This window comes from Haliotis asinina, chromosome 2, assembly GCF_037392515.1.
Source record: "Haliotis asinina isolate JCU_RB_2024 chromosome 2, JCU_Hal_asi_v2, whole genome shotgun sequence".
Lineage (NCBI taxonomy): Eukaryota > Metazoa > Mollusca > Gastropoda > Lepetellida > Haliotidae > Haliotis > Haliotis asinina.
This window is the reverse complement of record NC_090281.1, coordinates 43,735,635-43,759,497: the sequence shown is the minus strand read 5'-3', so window position 1 is coordinate 43,759,497 and position 23,863 is coordinate 43,735,635. Positions and strand designations below refer to the sequence as shown.

Here is a 23,863-nt window from a genome sequence, read left to right as displayed (position 1 = left end):
TTTGTATTTAAATGTAAGAGAATCGTCGAATAACCGAATGGTTAAAGCGTTCGCTCATGACGCTCCAAACAACCCGATTTCGATTTTCCATATCTGAATGATGTGTGGAGGCGATATTTGTTGTTTCTTCCCGTGATATAGCTGGTATGCTGGTAAAAGCAGTGTGAAAACGACACTCATGCAGGCTTAATATGTGCTGGAAGTGTAAATTATGATACAGAATACTGTTTACCTTTATTAGCAGAATCCACTGTGTTCTTCCAAACGATCTTTTAAAGAAAACATAAAGTGCCTCCTTGTGTACAATGACGTCTACTACCAAGTCACAACTTGATTTTCGTGTTTGAGATATGTTCTCGTGGAATCATATATTTTGCATTTATGCACACGGTACAAATGATGTAAAATATGTTTACCTTTATTATCAGGAGCGTGGATGCCATCGTCCTGGGGGCGGAAATGGACCCTGAAGTCCCCCAGAGGCAGGACGACTGCCAAGAAGATATTCCATGGACAGAAGTGGATCAAGGTCTCTTCTGGAGCAGCATGTGGATGTTTTACTGTTCGGATATTTTGTGACAATGTACTCTGCGTGTCTACTACTGTAAACCCTCCAGTAGAATAGGTAGCGTTGCATACGTTGAGGGAACACGGTTCCAGAGTTTTTTTTCTTCTCAAAAATGTTTTTTATCTCTGGTTTTACGTGTCGGGCTTCAGTTACCTTTGACCTTGTTCAAATCTCAAATTTGATCAAGATCAATTTAGACACACATTCTTCGACAACAATGTTTGTGTTTGTTCGAGGATTTGGTACTGTTCCATGTTGGGAATGATGACATTAATAAAACATAATCCGCACAGCTGGTCCAATTGTACTTGTTTGTTTTGCTGTTTTGTTTGTGAAACTTGTGAACTCGAGAAGAATTGTTTTTGTCCATGGAAATCGGATGTGCACGACTTTATTGCCTTGTAGGAGTGCTTGTTTTTAGCCATATACTGCCATGCACTGTTAAACACCGCCACACATCACGAAACAAGTCCAACATTAAAACAATAGATCAATACACGGGGGTATTCTAATGTCTACAAACCAATTCAAAAGCCTATCAACATTACTAGATCACATCGCACAGACCTTAAGTTCAATGTATGTACTAAACAATCCAGTGGTGTCTGTAGATGAGACAAGACATTAAATGAAAAGCTCCCACCAACATCCAACAGTCTAGAATATTACATTGCGCAAGTAAACAACCAAGTGCATGTTTGCCAATCATATTCCTTAACCAGTTGACCATGGTTGGAGCATTTGTGATGGTCAGCGTATCCCTATTCTGGTGTTCTGATGTCGAGAGATGCTGATCCCCATGGATTGGTTGACACAGAGTAAATGCAATAAAGTCAGTATGCCATCAGAGGGAGATCTATATCAAAGCAGATAAACTGAACAAATTGTAAGCTTCTGAATGTATCAAAAGTGATTAACAGTTATCTGACAGACCATTTGAATAGCTACTACGAGAGCTTAGAGGCAGTTATCGATCGTGAAGCATAGTTTTCTAATACTTTGGATACTGCTATTTCATCAAATAGTTTAGGAATGTATAGCTTTTATTAACCATAACATTGAAGTTTGTTTTCTTCTAAAGTGTGTTAAACATGTGACACCAAATGAATTGTTTGCTAGTTCTCTGCTCTGTATAGGCACTAAAACTACAATGGTGGCCATCTTGGCAGCCATTTTTGAATTCTGGGTAATATGATGTTATTCCATGTAACATGTTGTCACTCTAGAAGTAAAGAGGAAACAAAATCTCGTCTCAAAGAGTAAGCTGTAAAACATTATATTATCTCGACATGACCATACAAAATCACCTGTTTTGTGCCCGAGTCACCACTCTAGAAGATACAAGTGTCAAAAAACATAAAAAGTATCAACATTGGCCGTAAATGGACACATTCGGTGTTAATTTTTATGTAAATGTAACTGCCGAGAAGACAATTCAAAATGGCGGTCATTTTCATTATTTTCAAGAGAAAATATATGTCAAAAAACATATACACCCTTTAGCAATACGCAAAAGTCACAATGACAGTGATCAGATTGATATTAGTAAAACTATCCATGATTAACTTTGAGATGTTGTCGGCCAGCAAACCAAATGTCATGAAAATGCTCACAGACCTCCACCACATTAAGTGGCCTGAGTATTAAAGGCCTTTTCATGAGCCAAAGACATCATACTAACTGAAGATAGTTTCAAACAAACTCAGTACTGGGGAGGCTACGACATCAGATTTTTCAGCTGCCTCCTCCTGTACTACTTCAATACCCTTGTATACAGCAAAGGGCTTCACCTTTTACGGTGTCTTGTCAGGAGTCTCGATCACAAGGAAAAGCGGCCAATACTCAATCGATGCAGAAGATCTGTGATCAGTATCAATAGGGTCAATTTCAAGTGGACATTTTGGGCCTTTGGGCGGAATTTCATAGCTGTAAGCCATGGTTAGTGTAATATGGTTCATCATCCGAGCCACCCACCCACCACGGAGTATCACAAGAACAATGCTAAAAGCAAGTGGGTCTCCAACTTACAGCACCAAGGATACCCGGATGATCTACTCCAGCAGAAGAATTAATATTAATATTTCTACCAGATTGGCCCATGAACCGTATTAACTACGAGGTCGAAAATATCGGGGTTCATATTTTTCATACGATGACCTAGGGGAAAATATTACTTTGTCATGGTGAGGTGATGTCGTGAGCAATGCAAGGACGCCACGTCTCCTCTATAACGTTGCGTTCTAAATGAGGCCATTGTGGGTAACCAGCCCATGTTTGAAAGATGAGTTTGGTAATAGATAGGCACACTCGTGCCTAAATATCTGTGTATCCCTCGCTTCCGTTCGGGGAATACCAACATTCCAATTTGTGTCGTAAACATAGTTTCACATTAATTAGCAACAGCCTTAACAACAATAAGCGTATTGTATCGTGCTTACGTCAACTTTCAGGGTATATTGCACTCTGTAGACAGGTGTAAGTTGTGGTAAGTTGTCAAAGTTAGATGTAAATGGAAAATTAATGTCTGTTATATATTCTTTGTATCTGAACGTTAGATCGTTTGTTAGCGTTGGCGGCTATTTTAGTGAATCCTTTAAGAATAATTCGGATTTAATGCAAGGCGATGTTTTGTCTCCAATTCTATTTTCATTTTATCTCGGTGATTTTGAGACCCCCTTTCTTGAAGATAACTGAATTTCTTATAAATGTAAATCCCTAAGTATTTTTCGGTTACTGTATGCAGACGACGTGTCCTAATTTCTGAATCAGTTGATGGTTCACAAAAGCAGTTAGATTCGTTTGTTGAATTACTCCACTGAAGTTAAAAAAAACTATACATGTAATTCCATGGCTTATGCAGAATTGGGTCGTCTCCCTCGCATATATCAGAGACAATTTAACATGATAAAGTATTGGTGCAAGTTGCTTCACACAAATGATCTTATCCTACGAAATTATTATGAATGTGTTTTGTGAGAAGTAAAGAACCGTCGTGTGAATAGCTGGGCGTATCAGGGGAACAATATTTAATCTAACATCGGTATCAATGAATTATGACATAGAGATGAAGTATGTCCTGCATACCTACCTTCTTACATACGAAGTTTCGATCAAGCATCTCAAGAGATTGTTGTTATTTATCCAATTGATCAGAATGTTTATTTTATATAAATATTATTGATATTTGCACTCTGCTGTATTACCTATGTAAAGCTATCCCGCACATCTTCGGGAAATATTTATCTAAATTCCGACGTAACTCTCGTAATTCAACTATAGAGACAGCATGTTGAAATAACAGAAAGAAACTATGTTTTTTGTGAAGACGACATTGAAGACGAGTTGCATTTTATATTAGTATGTCGCTATTTTATTGATTACAGAAAACTGTACATAAAACCATATTGCTACAGATGCCATATTACTAACATATAAAACCATATGCATAAACGCATTCAACTTGTAAGTGTTAGAAATGTAAAACAGTTGTGTAATTTAGGTGAATACTTGTATAAAGCTTCTTGTCTCAGAAATGAAATGATGCTAAATAATAAGGTACTTTCTGTACATTCTACATTATAATCAATGTTTCTTCATCCACCTGTGCCAACTTTCGTCTTTGTAGGCACCACTGATTGTCTGTAAAGGTAAATTATGAATCTCAATCTGACATGGGCACTCATACAATGGTATAATACATCACTTCATATAATGGTATAATACATCACTTCATATAAAGGTATAATACATCACCTGAGTCACCCAAACGTTCATCGATAGGTAGGGGTGGCCATTCTTCACTGAGTCGTGTTTGCATTATCCGAAGATTGATACTAAATGTGATTTCAGACACGTGTAAGGAGGAACCATTGTTATACCATTCAGTAAGTTAGACTGGTTTAACGGAATGGAATCGATGACGAAAAAACAGATTGGAATAGGCAAGGCAGGACGAATGACGTCTTTAACACGAGCCGAACCTAAGTATGGGAAATTGACGGGGGCTGTTTTGGAAATAACACTATGCAATTTGTGTCAGCGGTTTCTGGAAAGCAAATTAAGAGTTACTGCAGAAGCGATAGATTTAATGCCTTTCAAATACACGACAAGTTGTACCACGGGGCGTTCAGATCAGATGTGATTTCATTCCGCCTTTAAACACGTTTTCTTTCAACATAACGGTTCCGGTGACTTTTATTTTCTATGCAGTCATTCTTGTGAATTGGTGGATGTTTTGGTGCACTCATGTATGCGTGTGGCGCATGATGATGGGGGCTCATGTATGCCTTTGATGGTGCCCCATGCTTTGGTGGATGTTACGGTGTACTCATGTATGCCAGTGGCAGTGCTCCATGCATTGGTGGATGTTGTGGTGTGCTCATGTATGCCGGTGGTGGTGCGCCATGCATTGGTGGATGTTGTGGTGTACTCATGTATGTCGGTAGCGGTATGCCATGCATTGGTGGATGTGATGGTGGTGTCTCTTGTATGAGGGTGCTTGTGCCCCATGCATTGGTGGATGTTGTGGTGTACTCATGTATGCCAGTGGTGGGACCCCATGCTATGGTGGATGTTGTGGTGTGCTCATGTATGCCGGTGGTGGTGCTCCATGCATTGTTGGATGTTGTGATGTACTCATGTATGTCGGTGTGTGTGTGTGATGCATTGGTGGATGTGATGGTGATGTCTCTTGTATGAGAGTTCTGGTGCCCCATGCATTGGTGGATGTTGGGGTGTACTCATGTATGCTAGTCGTGGTGTCCCATGCATTGGTGGATGTTGTGATGTACTCATGTATGTCGGTGGGTGTGTGTGATGCATTGGTGGATGTGATGGTGATGTCTCTTGTATGCGGGTGGTGGTGCCCCATGTATTGGTGGATACTGTGGTATACTCATGTATGCCGGTGGCGTTGTGCGATGCATTTGTGGATGTGATGGTGGTGGCTCATATATACCGATGTTGGTGCCCAGTGCATTGGTGGATGTTGTGGTGCACTGAGGGTATGCCGGTGGCGTTGTGCCATGCATTGGTGGATGTGATGATGGTGGCTCATGTATGCCTTTGGTGGTGCCCCAGGCATTGGTGGATGTGATGGTGGTGGCTCATATATACCGATGGTGGTGCCCAGTACATTGGTGGATGTTGTGGTGCACTGAGGGTATGCCGGTGGCGTTGTGTCATGCATTGGTGGATGTGATGATGGGGGCTCATGTATGCCTTTGATGGTGCCCCATGCATTGGTGGATGTTACGGTGTACTCATGTATGCCAGTGGCAGTGCGCCATGCATTGGTGGATGTTGTGGTGTGCTCATGTATGCCGGTGGTGGTGCGCCATGCATTGGTGGATGTTGTGGTGTACTCATGTATGTCGGTAGCGGTATGCCATGCATTGGTGGATGTGATGGTGGTGTCTCTTGTATGAGGGTGCTTGTGCCCCATGCATTGGTGGATGTTGTGGTGTACTCATGTATGCCAGTGGTGGGACCCCATGCTATGGTGGATGTTGTGGTGTGCTCATGTATGCCGGTGGTGGTGCTCCATGCATTGGTGGATGTTGTGATGTACTCATGTATGCTAGTCGTGGTGTCCCATGCATTGCTGGATGTTGTGGTGTACTCCTGTATGTCGGTTTCGGTGTACCATGCACTGGTGGATGTTGTGGTGTCCTCATGTATACCGGTGGTGTTGTGCCATGCATAGGTGGATGTGATGGTGTACTCTTGTATACCGGTGGCGGTGCACCATGCATTGGTAGATTTTGTGGTGTACTCATGTATGTCGGTGGTAGTGCCCCATGCATTGGTGGATGTAATGGTGTACTCATGTATGCCGGTGGCAGTGCCCCATGCATTGGTGGATGTTGTAGTGTCCTCATGTATTCCGGTGGTGGTGCGCTCTGCATTGGTGGATGTTGTGGTGTACTCATGTATGCCAGTGATGGTGCGCTTTGCATTGGTGGATGTGATGATAGTGTCTCATCTATGCTCGTCCTGGTCCACCATGCATTGGTGGATGTTGTTCTGTACTCATGTATGCCGGTGGTGGTACCTCATGCATTGCTGGATGTTGTGGTGTTCTCATGTATGCCGGTGGTGGTGCCCCATGCATTGGTGGATGTTGTGGTGTACTCATGTATACCGGTGGCAATGCCCCATGTATTGGTGTATGTTGTGGTGTGCTCATGTATGAATGTTGTGGTGTCCCATGCATTGGTGGATGTGATGGTGGTGTCTCATATATGAGGGTGCTGGTGCACCATGCACTGGTGGATGTTGTACTGTACTCATTTATGCCGGTGGTGGTGCCCCATGCATGAGTGGATGTTGTAGTGTTCTCATGTATGCCGGTGGTGGTGCGCGTTGCATTGGTGGATGTTTTGGTGTCCTCTTGTATGCCGGTGACGGTGCACCATGCATTGGTGAATGTTATGGTGTCCTCATGTATGCTCGTGGAGGTGCATGATGTATTGGTGGATGTTGTGGTGTTCTCATGTATGCCGCTGGTGGTGCCCCATGCATTGGTGGATGACATGGTGGTGGCTCATGTATACCGATAGTGGTGCGCCATGCATTTGTGAATGTTGTGGTTTTCTCATATATGCCGGTGGCGTTGCTCGATGCATTGGTGGATGTTGTGGTGTACTCATGTATTTTGGTGGCGGTACCCCATGCATTGGTGGATGTTGTACTGTACTCATGTATGCCGGTGGTGGTGCCCCATGCATTGGTGGATGTTGTGGTGTACTCATGTATGCCGGTGGCGGTGCCCCATGCATTGGTGGATGTTGCTCTGTACTCATGTATGCCGGTGGTGGTGCCCCATTTATTGGTGGTTGTTGTGGTGTTCTCATGTATGCCGGTGGTGGTGCGCTTTGCATTGGTGGATGTTGTGGTGTACTCATGTATGCTGGTGGGAATGCGCCATGCATTGGTGGATGTGATGATGGTGTCTCATGTATGCTCGTCCTGGTCCACCATGCATTGGTGGATGTTGTAATGTACTCATGTATGCCGCTGGTGGTGCCCCATGCATTGCTGGATGTTGTGGTGTTCTCATGTATGTCGGTGGTGGTGTGCTTTGCATTGGTGCATGTGATGGTGGTGTCTCATGTATGCCTTTGGTGGTACCCCATGCATTGGTGGATGTTGTGGTGTACTCATGCATGCGTGTGGCATTGCGACATGCATTTGTGGATGTGATGGTGGTGGCTCATATATACCGATGGTGGTGCCCCATGCATTTGTGGATGTTGTGGTGCACTGAGGTATGCCGGTGGCGTTGTGCAATGCATTGGTGGATGTGATGGTGGTAGCTCATGTATGCCTTTGGTGGTGCCCCATTGATTGGTGGATGTTGTGGTGTGCTCAAGCATGCCGGTGGCAGTGCCCCATGCATTGGTGAATGTTATGGTGTCCTCATGTATGCTCGTGGCGGTGGACGATGCATTGGTGGATGTTGTGGTGTACTCATGCATGCTTGTGGCTATCCTCAATGCATTGGTGGATGAGATGGTTGTGGCTCATGTATACTGATAGAGGTGCAACATGCATTGGTGGATGTTGTGTTGTACTCATGTATGCCGGTGGCGTTGCACCATCCATTGGTAGATGTTGTGTTGTACTCATGTATGCCGGTGGCGATGCCTCATGCATTGGTAGATGTTGTGGTGTGCTCATGTTTGAATGTTGTGGTGCCCCATGCATTGGTGGATGTGATGGTGGTGTCTGATGTATGAGGGTGCTGGTGCACCATGCACTGATGGATGTTGTACTGTACTCATGTATGCTGGTGGTGTTGCCCCATGCATTGGTGAATGTTATGGTGTCCTCATGTATGCTCGTGGCGGTGGACGATGCATTGGTGGATGTTGTGGTGTACTCATGTATGCCGGTGGCGATGCTCCATGCATTGGTGGATGAGATGGTGGTGGCTCATGTATACCGATAGTGGTGCGCCATGCATTGGTGGATGTTTTGGTTTTCTCATATATGCCGGTGGCGTTGCTCGATGCATTGATGGATGTTGTGGTGTACTCATGTATACTTTGGCATTGAACCATGCATTGGTAGATTTTGTTGTGTACTCATGTATGTCGGTGGTGGTGTGCTGTGCATTGGTGGATGTTGTGGTGTACTCTTGTATGCCGGTGGCGTTGTCCCATGCATTGGTGGGTGTGATGGTTTGGGCTCATATATGCCTTTGGTGGTGCCCCATGCATTGGTGGATGTTACGGTGTACTCATGCATGCCGATCACAGTGTCCCATGCATTGGTGGATGTTGTGGTGTCCTCATGTATGCTCGTGGCGGTGCATGATGCATTGGTGGATGTTGTGGTGTACTCATGCATGCCGTTGGCGACTCGCCATGCATTGGTGAATGAGATGGTTGTGGCTCATGTATACCGATAGTGGTGCGCCATGCATTTGTGGATGTTGTGGTGTGCTCATGTATGCCGGTGGCGTTGCATGATGCATTGATGAATGTTGTCTTGTACTCATGTGTGCCAGTGGCGTTGCACCATGCATTGGTAGATTTTGTGGTGAACTGATGTATGTCTGTGTTGGTGCACCATGCATTGGTGTACGTAATTTTGTTGTGTCATGTATGCCGGTGGCTGTGCACCATGCATTGGTGGATGTTGTGGTGTACTCATGTATGTCGGTGGCGGTACGCCATGCATTGGTGGATGTTGTGGTGTACTCCTGTATGTCGGTGGCGATGTGCGATACATTTGATGGATGTGATGGTGGTGTCTCTTGTATGAGGGTGCTGGTGCTCCATGCATTGGTGGATGTTGTGGTGTACTCATGTATGCCGGTGGTGGTGCGCCATGTATTGGTGGATATGATGGTGGTGGCTCATGTATGAGGGTGGTGGTGCACCATGAATTAGTGGATGTGATGGTCGTGTCTCATGTATGCCGGTGGCGGTGGACGATGCATTGGTGGATGTTGTGGTGTACTCATGTATGTCGGTGGTGGTGCACTATGCATTGGTTGATGTTGTGGTGCACTCCTGTATGTCTGTGGCGGTGCACCATGCATTGGTGGATGTTGTGGTGTACTCATGTATGCCGTTGGCGGTGCATGATCCATTGGTGGATGTTGTAGTGTACTCATAGTGTGTTTTCTGATGAATGAAACATATCGACCAGAGGTACCTAAAAAGGCAGACGTGGTAAAAGGTTTAGTATGATATTCGCGAAAATCAAAATGCACGTGAATGTCGTGAGAACCCTACCAATGTAGGCAAGTCCAAAACTCCCCCGAACCTGAGGAGCGACGACTTCGGACGATTCGAAGTTAGCCAAACTGCCAATCATTTCAATGTTGATGCTAGGATAATCATCCAACTGCAAGAGTAGTATCAGGTCAGTAACAGCATCCAAGACTGTCCACGCAGTGGGCGACTTTCAGTAACATCACAACGTCAAAACCGACAGTTCGTGTGCAACCATCTACAAGACCGCTTCCCCAGAACGACGGAAACAGCACGTCAGACCACTGGGACTCACAACAGACCTGTCAGTATAGAGACAGTGCGTCTGCCTTTCCGCAGAAGAAACCTCTGCTGTCACAGATGTAGTCCTGACCTCACTGCTCATCACCGCCAAAACGGACTTCATGGGTAACTCGGCATCGAAATGGACGTTATCCATGATGGAGATCTATGCTTTTATCTCATGAAGCCCGATATTGTGTTTCAACCGTCGATGGCAGAGTGAGAGTATGGTGAAGGCAGGGGAACTGTTTTCCAGTGGGTGTATTGTTGAAAGATATTCATGGGGAGGTCCAAGCATCGTGTTGTGTGGTGCAGTTGGTCTGAACCAGTTAGTTGACACCGTGGAGTTCCAGACTCTTGGTCAAGGGTGAAAAAAGGACGTGACTCGCTATAATGACCAAGTCTCAAGACCCACGCCGTAAGACATTTTGGGCGGTACCGAAATCACATCTTCCAGCAAGAAAACTCTCGCACCCACACTGCCTGAGCATCATTTGACTTCCTTAGACAACATGGCATCCAAACCCGACAAAAGTGTGCTCTCACTTAGTATTTAAGTCCAACAGAACACCTCTGGGACGCGATTTAAAGAAGACCGAATCAGCTCCAACCAAGGCAGACAACTGCGGCTGGACCCGATCAGACACTTCGCAGAGTAAGGACCCTAAAAGCCACAATGGCCTACATCAACCGCCTAATTCATTTCAAGTACGGACGTCGATGTCATGGATGCCATGCACAATGTTGATTTTAGGGTATCTTAACGATACTGTTTTTGGTGATTTTGTTTGTGTGAACTCTTAGTGTGTTTAACCATAACTATCAAGTTGGAACTCAATCCTCCGTGTTTTTGTTACTGAGAGTGAATTAAAGTGTGTGCTTAGAGAAACCACTATCAGTTTCTTTTGTGGTTCAGTACATATGTGCAAAGTCAGTATTTACAGGAAGCGCTAGTTAAATCACTGACGTCAGCCAGGTGGTCAGCCTCATGACCTCATCTCGCTCTGCAGCATGTACCTGTCTTTACAGTTCCCCATTAAACAGAAATACTCTTCATGCTTTACCATGCTTCTTCCTCAGAAGTGGGATCGCAGAGATCAGTGGTTACGGCGCTCACCCATCATTTGAAAGACAGGGTTCGATTCCTCACTTGCTTTAGAGGAGTGTGTGTGTGGGCGTGTGGGCTTAGTTTTACGTCGCCTTTGGCAATGTTCCAGTAATACCAGGGCTTCACACATTGTGCCCATGTGGGAAATCGAACCTGGGTGTTCGGCGTAATGAACGAACGGTTTACCCACTAAGCCAACCCACCACCCCGGCTTTATAAGATACAACATGTGACCTGATTTAGTATAGGACATGTTGTTGCCTTAGAAACTTTAGAGTCAAGCTCGCCGTACAGGCGGACCCACGCACCACCCCTACGCCACCAGGGTTGTTCCAATCCCGTATCTTGTGACCTGTACATACGGCTACATAAAAACAACACGCGTTAAATAAGGAATGTTTAATGATCACATGATCACAGACAAAACTAGGGAAACTCAAAGAAGGGAGATAACTCTATTAACACTCTTTCCTTGTCCATTTGCTATTGCAGACGTTATTCATAATGGAACATATAGATGTATTTCAAACTTAATACTTGTACATCGTTCTTGTCATTGCCACAGACTGATATGGCGAAGCACCATACCATGGAGGTATCTGAATAAAATGCAGAACCAGAACGAAGTTGGAATCGTTTTAAGTGTTCCAAATATAACATTTAAAGCTAACAAAACCGTTTTTATTCCACCACTCTCAGATCATCCTCGGTGGCCCAGGGAAGTTTACCCTTTCGTCACCAAAGGTTCGTACCCCAAGTGTCGACGCCATCTAAATGTCTCCTGTTGTTTCGTCACGAAAGGTTCGTAACCCAAGTGTCGACGCCATCTAAATGTCTCCTATTGTAAACTTTTGCGTTCAAACAAAGTAATGGTAGTGAATGGGGCCACAGTTCGTATTGTGACATTACGGGGAAATAATACCCTGCCTAATTAATATGAATATTAATATTGAATATATTTTTTATTCTTTGTATGTATAAAACAACTCATTACGAAACATACTTTCGGTGAATTAGTATTTTCTTAAAACTTGTGCGCAATATAACCAGTAAAGTGGAACCTCATCAAACCGGACGGTTGGTTTTCTTTCATGAAGATATCCGAACTTCTAAATGATGAAAATATATAAAATATAATATAGTCACATATTCTGGTCGCAACAATTTGGTTATAAACAGCTTTCAGAGAAACTATCCAAATATTTTAATAAATATCCCTTAGTGAAATATAAGCCTCGCTATATGAATACTTTGATATTTTCATGAAAAAGTATAGGCATTGCATATAAAGTCAAAAATGAAGTTTTATAATGTTTCATATCTGAAAGAAAGCCCTCAACTGTCATACAAAAGTGACACAGATCGTTGTCTCGCCTCCATTTATGTGTTGCACGTGCCTCACATGCAAGTTTCAATACCAATGTCGTGTCAATTCTGTATCACTGACACGTGCATTTGTAGCACGCGCCTTAAAGAGGTGCATGCACACTTGATGACGAAAATGGTAATGCATGGATATTTCTGATTCTGATTTCCTCAGCAGAAAACACTAATTATTCAATGAGCAAGAAAAGTATCAACTACACCCTTGTCGTAATTTCGTAAAACATATCCACAAAATGGAATGGATGGCCAGTAATCCATTCCAGAATAATTCATGAACAACTTTGTACTAGTAAATAAATTAAGGAATAGGGTGTTCCGTTATTCAGGTGAAGACACTGTGCCAAAGGATACTCAAATCACGGGCTGCATGTCCATATTTCGCATTTTTTTGCTTGTCATGCAAGGCCATTAGAATTGCAATAGAGCTATGACATCCCGAGCTGACCCTTAAGTTGAAACGAATAACATTTCATTCGTCTCCCCATGCTTTTACCTTGCAACAAACATCATATCACTGTGAAATGGTCATACGCATCAATGTAAATGCACCCTTCATGACATCCATGACTGACTGTATGTCCCTATACTCTTGTCCTCCTGTTCTGGAATCAGTATGTTATATTGAACACATGAGATCCATACTAGAGACCGTTATTTGTCGAAAACATAACACGTTTTCACGTCTTGGAACAGGCGTTTGGTATCACCGTGACCCTTTGATGGCAATGACCGTAACCATCTGGCCTGGTCAAATATAGAGGTCAAAGTCAGTGTCAAGGTCATCGTTTGCCTTCTAAACCGAAAATCGAAATCAGGTATAGGGTACATAGAGTTCACATAATATTAACATGTAATAAATATCTATATCAAGAGTAAATATATTCGCTTTGTTTTTCAAACCATAGCCAAGTAAAAATTAACATGACCACATGCACAAATACATATAACGAAGCAGTGCACTATGCGAAATAAAGAAAGAAAATAAAAATATTCACAATAACAAAGAAATTAATATTTCTACTTTGCATTCCACTGGGCACTTGGGCGTCCTTGACCTTTAAGGACAGTGCCATCAAAATACTTCCACTGACCCACTCAGTCTCCTCTTTCCTCACTGATTGAGAGGAGCAGGCATTCAGAAAAGTATAACAAATCTGTCGACAGAAAATTGCTGTTCTAATTTCCCGTTTCACGGTATTAGGTATCCGTTGCTATGGTAACGCACTCCCATGATGCCCATATCCGGTGAGTCTAACCATATGACCACCGGAAAAGTAGGCTTCTGCGCCGCCATTTTGTTTACAACACTTTGTAAATCTGTTGGCTAGCTACAAGGCAAAGTGGAGCGCGTTTGGATCCGAACAGCGTGATGAGAAGGGTTGACTCGAATTCCACAAAAGTCTTGATCATGCCACCGTGAAAAGTCCACATAGGCGATTCTGTCACTTGAAAGACCAGCCTTTCTTCCCCCATTAAGTGCCACCATTTCTCCAGCGGAAGCGGCGTCATTGTGGCGGAAGAACATTTTTGCGAAATTCTCCTGGCATATTGTTATTCCCCGCTGGTCTGTACTGGGTCACCACGACATATCGATCTTGACCTTTCACCTTGGATATTCCTACGCCAATTTCTGAAGTAGATCTCCAAATCATTTGGGTGAAGTTCATCGCACCTGTCGAATAGAGTAGTTGTAATAAGTTTCACCGAAAGAAGAATATCATGTTAAATATCACATATTAAATACAATGATATATCAAAACCTAAAGTGGATGGTTATAGTTTTTCAGTTGTATTTCGTCCATAGCAATCTTCTTCACTTTCGACAGCTCCTCTGAAACGGCAAGGCATGCTGAGTTTCAGCACTGCATTAATTACCCATCCCATCGTGAAAGCGTACCCAGAGAATTCGATGCCCTTTTTTAAACTCGTCACCTCTGCAACCATCTTGCAAATGCTATTACCAATTACTATATCACCATTGAATCTGGTATTCAGATTAACATATTTTAAGTAAAATTACATGAAATAACGTGTTTCCTTATTGATGCGCGTTTCAACATCTGTGAGACATCAGGGGTATCTCATCCGACTATTCATCCATGCAATTCTCTCTTCAGATATGCCCGCCATATTGAAATTGTTAAGACATTGTTCAGACATTGCTGTTAGGTGTTACTATCACATTTGATAAACAGTAGTTTAGATTAACTTCTAGTCCCTGAAATAAACATATTTTACAGAAGAACGCAGTTCATAAGTAAGAGTCATAATATAAATTATAATGAAAACGAGCCCTGAGACTTTCTTCATTTTCAGACTTGATACACATTCAGACTTGCATGGGATTTCTTCGACATACTTGTTTCCGGGTCAGTATGAGTGACCAACAATAGTTACGATGTGGTATGACTAACATCAACACGTTAATTGTGCTGTGATGTACTATTTGTTGACTTGGGCTGTATTTAGACAGAGCTCCAGCGGCGGGTCCACCGTTTTCTGACCTACCAAATATTCTAGTGTGATTAGCCTGTTTTCTCATTGTCGTATGCAGACTGGGAGGACAGGGTGACAGAATGGGCATGCATCTATGCAGCTGACATACGATGACATATGTCAACCAAGTTAGCGAGTCTGACCACACGATCCGGTTAGTCGACTCTTACGACAAGTATGAGTAACTGAAGATCAGTTCAAATCCGTATGTTCACAGGCCTTTCAGAATAGAAGATATGAAATCTGATTTTATGAGTTTGTATTTCGGCTTTGTCTCCCATCCTGTACTCACCTTTCCGCCATCTTGGACTTGAATAGTCATATTTAGCGCACTCTCTGTACCACTGTTTGGAGACCTCCTCCCCCACGGGATCCTTTCCGTTAAGGTCCAGGAAGATGATGTTCTCCCCCACACCTACAACACAGAGCACAGGGACATGTCAACAATATACCTGAGTGTCCGAGCCAGAGTAAGTGAGTGAGTTGAGTTTTACGCCGCTTATAGCAATATTCCAGCAACATCAAGGCTGGGAACACCAGAAATGGGCTTCACACATAGTGCCCCTGTGGGGAATCGAACATAGGTATTGGCAAGACGAGTCACTAGGCTACCCCACCGCCCGTGGTATAGCAGGAACAGTACTGACTGCAGGATATATCAAGATCACCTTAAGAGCCAGGATATAACAGCGTTTCTGTCATATAATGGCGTGTCAGTATGACATTGAAGAAAATGTAGGTAGAATCGTTCGAGGTGAGTATGGCATTACGCCACTTGTAGTATATTTAACCATATCGAAGCTGAGGACAGCAGAAATGGGCTTCACTCATTGCATCCATATGTGTAATCGAACCCGGGACATCGGCGTGACGTGCCGACACTTCAACCACTAGGCTCTCCACTAATCGTTCGAGGGGTTTGTCACGTGGTGGGCATGAAAAATGGACGTTCTGATTGGCGGGTGATCAACTGGGACAATCTAGAGGAAGGTTAGTTCTTAACTGACGGGTGTGAATAACGCAAACCTTGGTCAATACCCGAAACGAAACGCATAAATTGTGATCTTCACTTTAATGTCACGCTTTGTGTTCCTGTGCACGTGGCCTCGGAGCAAGGGAGACTACTCTGAAAAATATCTGATTCGTCCTCAACATGTATACAACACCTATTATTTTCAAACACGTATCTTTGTCTATCGGCAGTATTTCTCATAGCGGGGCTCCGAACATTTGACCAATACTGGTAATCGAACTCGGGCTGGACGAGCGAGCGCTTTAACCACTAGGCTAGACCTACCACCCCATTTCTCACAGAGCCATAACGTCAATAGCAAACATCGACCTGAATGTTGTTTTACGCTGACAATAAGCTATGTGTATAGCTGTAACTGATATCGCCTGAATGTACCCCATGGTGTTGGGGCACCACGACACATAATCCTCTCTATAATCGTCTTTAACGATCACAAGTGGCGGCTTGGGGCCAATTCTGCCAGAGAAACCCCAAGGGTTTTCATTCTTAAAACAAATATATTCGTCGATCAATATCTATTCATTCGTATGGAACAGGACCTACCATTGCACAATAATGTAATACTCTGTATGCACCAAATGACATGCAGATCACGTGTACTTCACCAGATTAGAGCCTCTGGTTTTCGCTCGGTAGCGTGCGGAAGTCTCACAAACCTCACCTTACGGTGTGAGAAATGGCACTCAATCACGCATAGATCACCGGTCTAAATATACCACCGCCAACCCCGCCATTAATTACAGTATGTCCATATTTCATCGACTGAGATGCCAGTCATTTGACAAGACTCTTGTTGGTTTGATTTTGGATGGGCGGACGTCCATTTTCTACTTAGGCAGCTCGTGGAGAAGTGTCTGGTAAATTTGACCAATTTGTTAGATGAAATGCCCAAATGTGGTTTGTATCCAGCATTGGCTTGCGGAGTGTGTGAGCGATTTGGAATCGGTCAGAGCCCGACGATTATCAACAATTTGGAAGAAAGTGCCTTACGACCGGAGTCAAAGGTCTGTGACCTGTAAAATAATTTGTCTGATAGGCGGAAGGTAACACGCGAACGATATTAAATTTACGATATTTGTTTAGGCAGATATGTGCTATTTAGCATTTCCTTGTCCAGGAAGAGGTATTTTAAGCCAGTGGTGCCTTTGGCTGTAGGCCAGTTGCCCAAGTATTGAGTCGTTAATACCGGTAAGATTCTAGACATGGCTGCTAGGCATGTCACTTCCGGCGTCCCTCCGCCACCATCTGGCCAGATAGCTGCCACTTGAATTCTAATCTCATTCATCTGTAAATTTCTAAGACATGCATATCTTCAGTCTTTATTTCCGCGTAAACGCGATGATATAACTGAGAAGGTTTTTAAATCACCGTTGAAGCCAATCAACTCACTCACTACATGAGTACCCTTCCTGTTGTCAATGAAAACACATTGAAACCAACGTCTACCAGTATTGACCCGTGGAACAGTTCAGTGTCCATTTGTAAATCACGTACACCGCTTCCAGGCCAAGAAACAGCGCTATCGTATCACATGGAAGAATTTAAGCACAGTCCGTCTGTCTGCTAACTCGGAATTAATTACCCGCCTGCCGGTGTGTGGTTACAATCATTACAAAGAATTTCACATTTGGCACCGAAAACACTGTCCCGACCTTTGCAATCACGTCATTCGTCTCCACGCGCCCCTTCAAGTAACCTTCAAGAAATGTCGTCAACCCATGGATGCTATCAGCAGGCATACGACAAACTAATCAGAACGAGCGTTTAGGAATAATACTATATTTTGCAAATAATTTTAATACCTCTTAACTGAAAATACGTTCTGTTACATGTCGGCTCAAGTCCAGTGCGGCGTCTCTCTCTGAGAAGTGAGTGAATGTGTGTGTGTGTGTGTGCGTGTGTGCGTGCGTGCGTGAGAGAGAGAGAGTGAGAGAGAGAGAGCGAGACAGAGAGAGTTTGAAGTTTGAATAAACGCGGCAGATATGAGTTGACAGTCATATACCCGTGTCCATTTACGCTAAGACGGAACCCAGTCGCATAATGGGTTATGAAAGGGACCCAAGTCGGTCATAAAAGCAATCGGCGACCAGACCAGAGAGCGAAGGTCCTCTGTCAAGTTGTTGGTCGCGAGGTCTCAACACACAGTTTCTAGAAAAGCCGGTCTAGATCAGCACCAATACATGTGTGGTCTATTTCGTGTCATATATTCTATGATTGTTACAATTTAACCCCTCAAGCATTTTCCTATTGAAGACACTTCCTGCCATGCTTTTAAGTCGCATATTTCCTACGGAAACAGGGTCTATTTTGAGATATTTTTGCACACCAAATAAAACATAAGTTGTTTCTTTTCCGAGGAAATTGTAAAAAGTGAATGCACATGGTTTGATGTTTACAGAGCTTTCATTCGGAAATCCATTACTACTAGTGGTTTCATATCCGCTGATTTACGTGACACAACCTAAAACGCTTTTGCAGAACTTCATGTTCGCCTCCGCCACAAGTAGAGACAGCAATCAGGGAAGAACAAATCAAATATTGAAGATGACGCTGACTTTTAGCTTTGATCTGAATATTTTTGGGTCAATTAGTGACATAACTGAAACAAAGAATGCAACATCTAAATCGACATTTGCATTATGTATACTGGTTTAAGAGGCATTATGAATAATGGTTTAAGAGAGTACCGGTTATCTCAAGATCTGAAATCAGCGTCCTGTCAGCAGCCCCGAAAGTCTATTTGAGAGCTGATGTGTCCTTAATATTACGTATTTCCGCTCGGAAAGTACCAATATTTTGGCACTCGAGTCACAAACATAGTATGACAGGGGCACTCATAACTTTATCTAATGTATGCTCTTCAGAACAAGGTACGTGAACTTGAGGTTTTAATTTGGATAAGTAAAAGCGTTAACAAACTTTTCACTGACAGAAATCTTATGAACGTACAATAATTTCTCTTTATCACCTCCCCTACACTCAACGCATGATATATCGATACCCGATATATCTCCCAATTGTTGATTGAAAGCTGTAGATATGTAATAGTCTTGGCCACAGTTGACTGGTGTCCGGAGTCTTTCAATGTAGATAGCTTCTTGGATTTTTATTATTTTCAAGTCTTTAAGGCTGGTTGTTAGGTTTTTGAATTTTCCCAGAACGCCGTAGCCAGCATTACGTTGGATAGGGTCAGAAAGGCCTGATTTGGAGTCGTGTTTTGATACTGAGGTCTGATGCTATTAGATTGGGGTTTTGCACCAACATAAGCCTGTCCACAATTGCATGAAACGTGAATACTGATCTTTCTCTAATGAAGTCCTTGCTCATGCATATACCTTCTGTCCTTCCTGAAGTAAATGATACTTCTATATATGCGTCTGCTCAGCCTGGTGTGAAATGGGTACCCGACAGTACCGTGACTGTTAATACCTCTAACGCCAGCTTGGGTGGTATTATCCGCAAGGAGATGGGAATCATTGATCTGACTGGGGTAATAATATCAGCGCTTGGAGCATACAGCGGATGCATGATGCCAAGCACAATATATACACAATATTACCACTGCTCCTCGGTGGTACACTAAAATAAAGTTGCTACAAAACAGCATTCATGATTAAAACTAAATGTTCAATTCATATAAAACACGATGCGTCACAACACTGTATATTGAGGTCAGGATGACCCAATGCGTGACATTGTAATCTAAAACTGAAGCATCATCCCAGAGGCCGTATCCAGTGCAAATCCAATTCGTTGTCAATAATACATACAGCAATCCAATTAATCTGAATCGTTACAATCTTGATACCTTTCAAACAATGATCAAATACCATAATATATGACGACCGTCAAAAGCTGATGTATTTCTATTCTGCGTGACTTTCATTGTAGCCGAAATGTTTGAACCGAATCCCTTTTTCAACAGTCATGTAAACAAAGTGTCCAACCGATCTCTAAACCGGTGTTTGTCAATGTACTCAGTAATTATCGATGTTAGCGACTGATTAAAGGAACAGCGTTCACAATCAATCATAATTACGTTATTGATGAGTTACTGGTGTTCTGGTCGGTGTTCTAATGTAGGATGTAGACTGGGTTGTTCTCTTGTAGACTGAATTGGTCTGTTGTAGACTGAGATGCTCTGTTGTAGACTGGGTTGTTCTGTTGTAGACTGGGTTGTTCTGTTGTAGACTGGATTGTTCTGTTGTAGTCTGGGTTGTTCTGTTGTAGTCTGGGATATTCTGTTGTAGACTGGGTTGTTCAGCTGTAGACTGGGTTGTTCTGGTGTAGATAGAGTTGGTCTGTTGTAGACTGGGTTGTTCTGTTGTAGACAGAGTTGGTCTGTTGTAGACTGGGTTGTTCTGCTGTACACTGAGTTGGTCTGTTGTAAACAGGAGACTGGGTTGTTCTGTTGTAGACTGGGTTGTTCTGTTGTAGACTGGATTGTTCTGTTGTAGTCTGGGATATTCTGTTGTAGACTGGGTTGTTCAGCTGTAGACTGGGTTGTTCTGGTGTAAATAGAGTTGGTCTGTTGTAGACTGGGTTGTTCTGTTGTAGACAGAGTTGGTCTGTTGTAGACCAGGTTGTTCTGTTGTCGTGTACATTGTAGACTGAGTTGTTCTGTTGTAGCTAGACTTTGTTTTGTTGTAGCTAGACCTGGTCTGTTGCAGCTAGACTTTGTTCTGCCGTACCTGGACTTCCTTGTTGTAGCTGTAGTTGTTGTAGCTAAATTTGGTCTGTTGTACCTAGACCTTCTTCTGTTGTAGATTGGGTTCTTCTCTTGTAGTTGGACTTTGTTCTGTTGCAGCTAGACTCTGTTTTGGTGTACCCAGACTTTGTTCTGTTGTAGATTCGGTTGTTCTGTTGTAGCCAGACTCTGTTCGGTTGTAGCTAAAGTTATTCGGCGAATATTGTAAATAGAGGCTGGAGAGAGGGAGAGAGAATTTTTCAGACATTTGCTGACGTCATTTTGAATGGAAGCTTCCACGTCCTCCTGTAAATACAATGACTTTTTGAAACACAAACATTCATTACATATGTGAAATATCACAACATATACGCAACATGCTACGCCATGTACATTCGTGTATTTCTTCGTTGTTAACAAATATTTCGCAATGCTGGTGACTCTGTCCCAGAACTTCTATTTATAACCCAACGCGTCTACACTACAAAGTTTATTGTGGTTTGTTTTACGTCAGCTGAAATCAGCTTGCCCCGGTGTATTGATTGTTTGACCAAGGTTCTTCTTTGCGCGGGGATATATTTTTCCAGATGTACATTCATCTAATGTTTCGATCTCAAGTAAACTTCCACGGATCGTCTCATTACGTTCAATGTAGCGGATGGAGTTTAAAAAAATACAATCAATCTTACGGCGTACTTTGGTGCAGTGGTGATGTGAGTGGAATTGCAATGGCATGAAACTGTTTAAGGAACATGTGCAAAGATTTATTGCCTCTGAGTCTTAATGAATTTTGTAGGGGAAACTCGGCATGAAAATCTCGTTACTCTCTCTAAGTCTGTCACGAGTTCGTGGTTCGCTTTGATTTTCGCTGTTTAACGTGATGGACTGACAGACTGGATACGTGAGGAATGCGTACTTTAGATTTGAAGAAGAGTCAGGAGTGCTTTGTCACAACAGCTGATCAGTTATTGGTAAGGGTGACCGCTCAATGGTCTCTAACTATCGACCTATATCCTTGATCAGTTGTGTGGGCAAGGTGTTTGAGAGAGTGATGTTCAAACATCTGTACAACTATTTTCATGTAAATCAATTATTATATAAGTACCAATCAGGATTTCAGTCTGGTCATTCAACTGTCCATCAATTTATTGAAATTTATGACCAAATATGTGAGGCCTTAGATGATAAAAAACACTATTGTATGGTTTTTTGTGATGTCTCTAAAGCTTTTGATCGTGTGTGGCATAAAGGTTTATTGTTGAAATTAGAAAAGTACGGAATTCATGGTTCATTGTTAAATTGGCTAGCTGATTACATAAGTAATCGTTCACAAAGCGTCTTTATAAATGGAGCCCTATCCAAGCCGAGATATTTACAAGCTGGTGTCCAACAAGGGTCAGTCCTCGGTCTTTTCTTATTTCTTGTTTATGTCAATGACATTGCTGATGACTTAGACTGCTTGACACGATTATTTGCTGATGATTCGTCGCTAGGCTTATATTCTCGTGATCATCTATTCATTGAAAGAGAACTGAATTCAAACTTGGAAAGACTGCGGGCTTGGTCAAAGCGGTGGCTTATAACATATAATCCTGATAAAACTGAGGTAATTATTTTCACCTTACACTCAATCTCTACTTTAACGGGGTTCGGGTCAAAACCGTTGAAAATCATAAACATTTGGGGTTAACGTTTTCAAAAGATTGTAAATGGTCTGACCACATTGATAATATTGTAAAAACAACTTCAAAAATGATTTCTTCTCTACGTAAACTCAAATTATTATTACCGCGCTCTGTATTGAATAGAATTTATGTAATGTTCATAAACCCCATTTCGAATATGCGTGTGAGGTATGGGATGGGTGTGCTCAATACCAAGCAAATAGATTAGAACAACTGCAACTAGAAGCAGCAAGAACTGTAACAGGTTTACCCAACTATACACATCATGAACATCTGTATTCTGAAACTGGTTGGGAATCTTTAGCAGAGCGTAGGAGAAAGCGAAAACTTTGTCTTTTCTACAAAATGCAGCATAATATGGCACCATCGTACCTTAATGATCTTGTTCCTGGGAAGGTAGCGTCAAAAAGTAGCTATAATCTTCGTAACTCTGACGATATCTCGCTTCCCTTCTCCCGTTTGAAGTTTTCTTATAATTCGTATTTTCCATCCACAATTAGAATGTGGAATGAATTTCCAGTTGAAGTTAGAAAAAGCGTGTCACTGAATTCTTTTAAATCAAATATTGTTGTAACACAAAACACAGCTCCCAAATACTTTGATTTTGGAGCGAGAATCACTAATATCACCCTTACAAAACTACGTCACAAGTGTAGTCAACTGAATTACGATCTATTCCGTGCTGGCATAATAGATAACCCTAAGTGTTCTTGTGGATATATTTGTGAAAACTCTTATCATTACCTATTTGACTGTCAACTATATACTCAACAGAGATCTGCCATGATGGCTAATTTACGCAGTGTTACCAATGTTACTATAAACTTTGATTTACTGTTACGTGGCAATGCAGATCTGACTGATCATGCAAATCAAAACATTTAAAGTTATTCAAACACACATTTGTCAATCAAAAAGATTTTCTTAATTATTGCAATTGCCCCAATCTTTCTAATCTTTCTGTTCTTGTCTGTCCATCTTGTATAATGAATGTAAATAATATTATGTAAATACTACGGAGGAGGTATTCTAAGTTGTATAACTTGTATCCAATCCTTTTCTCACGAATAAAATATGTTTAAAACTAAAAGTTATTGGTGCGTATGTCAGCTGATGCGATGCGTCAGTGGTGCGTGTGTCAGATATGGTGATGAGTCAGTATGCGTATGTCAGATTATGTAATGCGTCAATGGTGCGGATGTCAGATGAGATCATGCGTATTTAAGATGAAGTTACGCGTCAGTGCTGCGTGTGACATATATGGTGATGAGTCAGTGCTGCGTACGACAGATGAAGTGATGCGTCAGTATTCGTATGCCAGTCGAGGTGACGCGTATTTTAGATGAAACAATGCGTCAGTATGCGTATGACAGATGAGGTGATGCGTGAGTGAT

The 23,863-nt window shown here is 42.5% G+C and overlaps 1 protein-coding gene across 2 annotated transcripts in view; it reads right to left on the bottom strand.

Annotated features, from left to right (window-relative positions):
* Positions 1-11,566: 11,566 nt before the first annotated feature.
* LOC137273754 (Golgi-associated plant pathogenesis-related protein 1-like) overlaps positions 11,567-23,863 on the bottom strand; it is a 79,784-nt gene continuing 67,487 nt past the window's right edge. For both annotated transcript variants that reach the window (XM_067806585.1, XM_067806584.1), the window contains exons 3-4: positions 15,357-15,479; positions 11,567-14,240 (exon numbers count right to left, since the gene is read on the bottom strand). In XM_067806585.1, the coding sequence (XP_067662686.1) occupies positions 14,074-14,240; positions 15,357-15,479 (290 nt within the window). In that variant the 3' untranslated portion in view covers positions 11,567-14,073. The remainder of the gene's footprint in view (positions 14,241-15,356; positions 15,480-23,863) is intronic.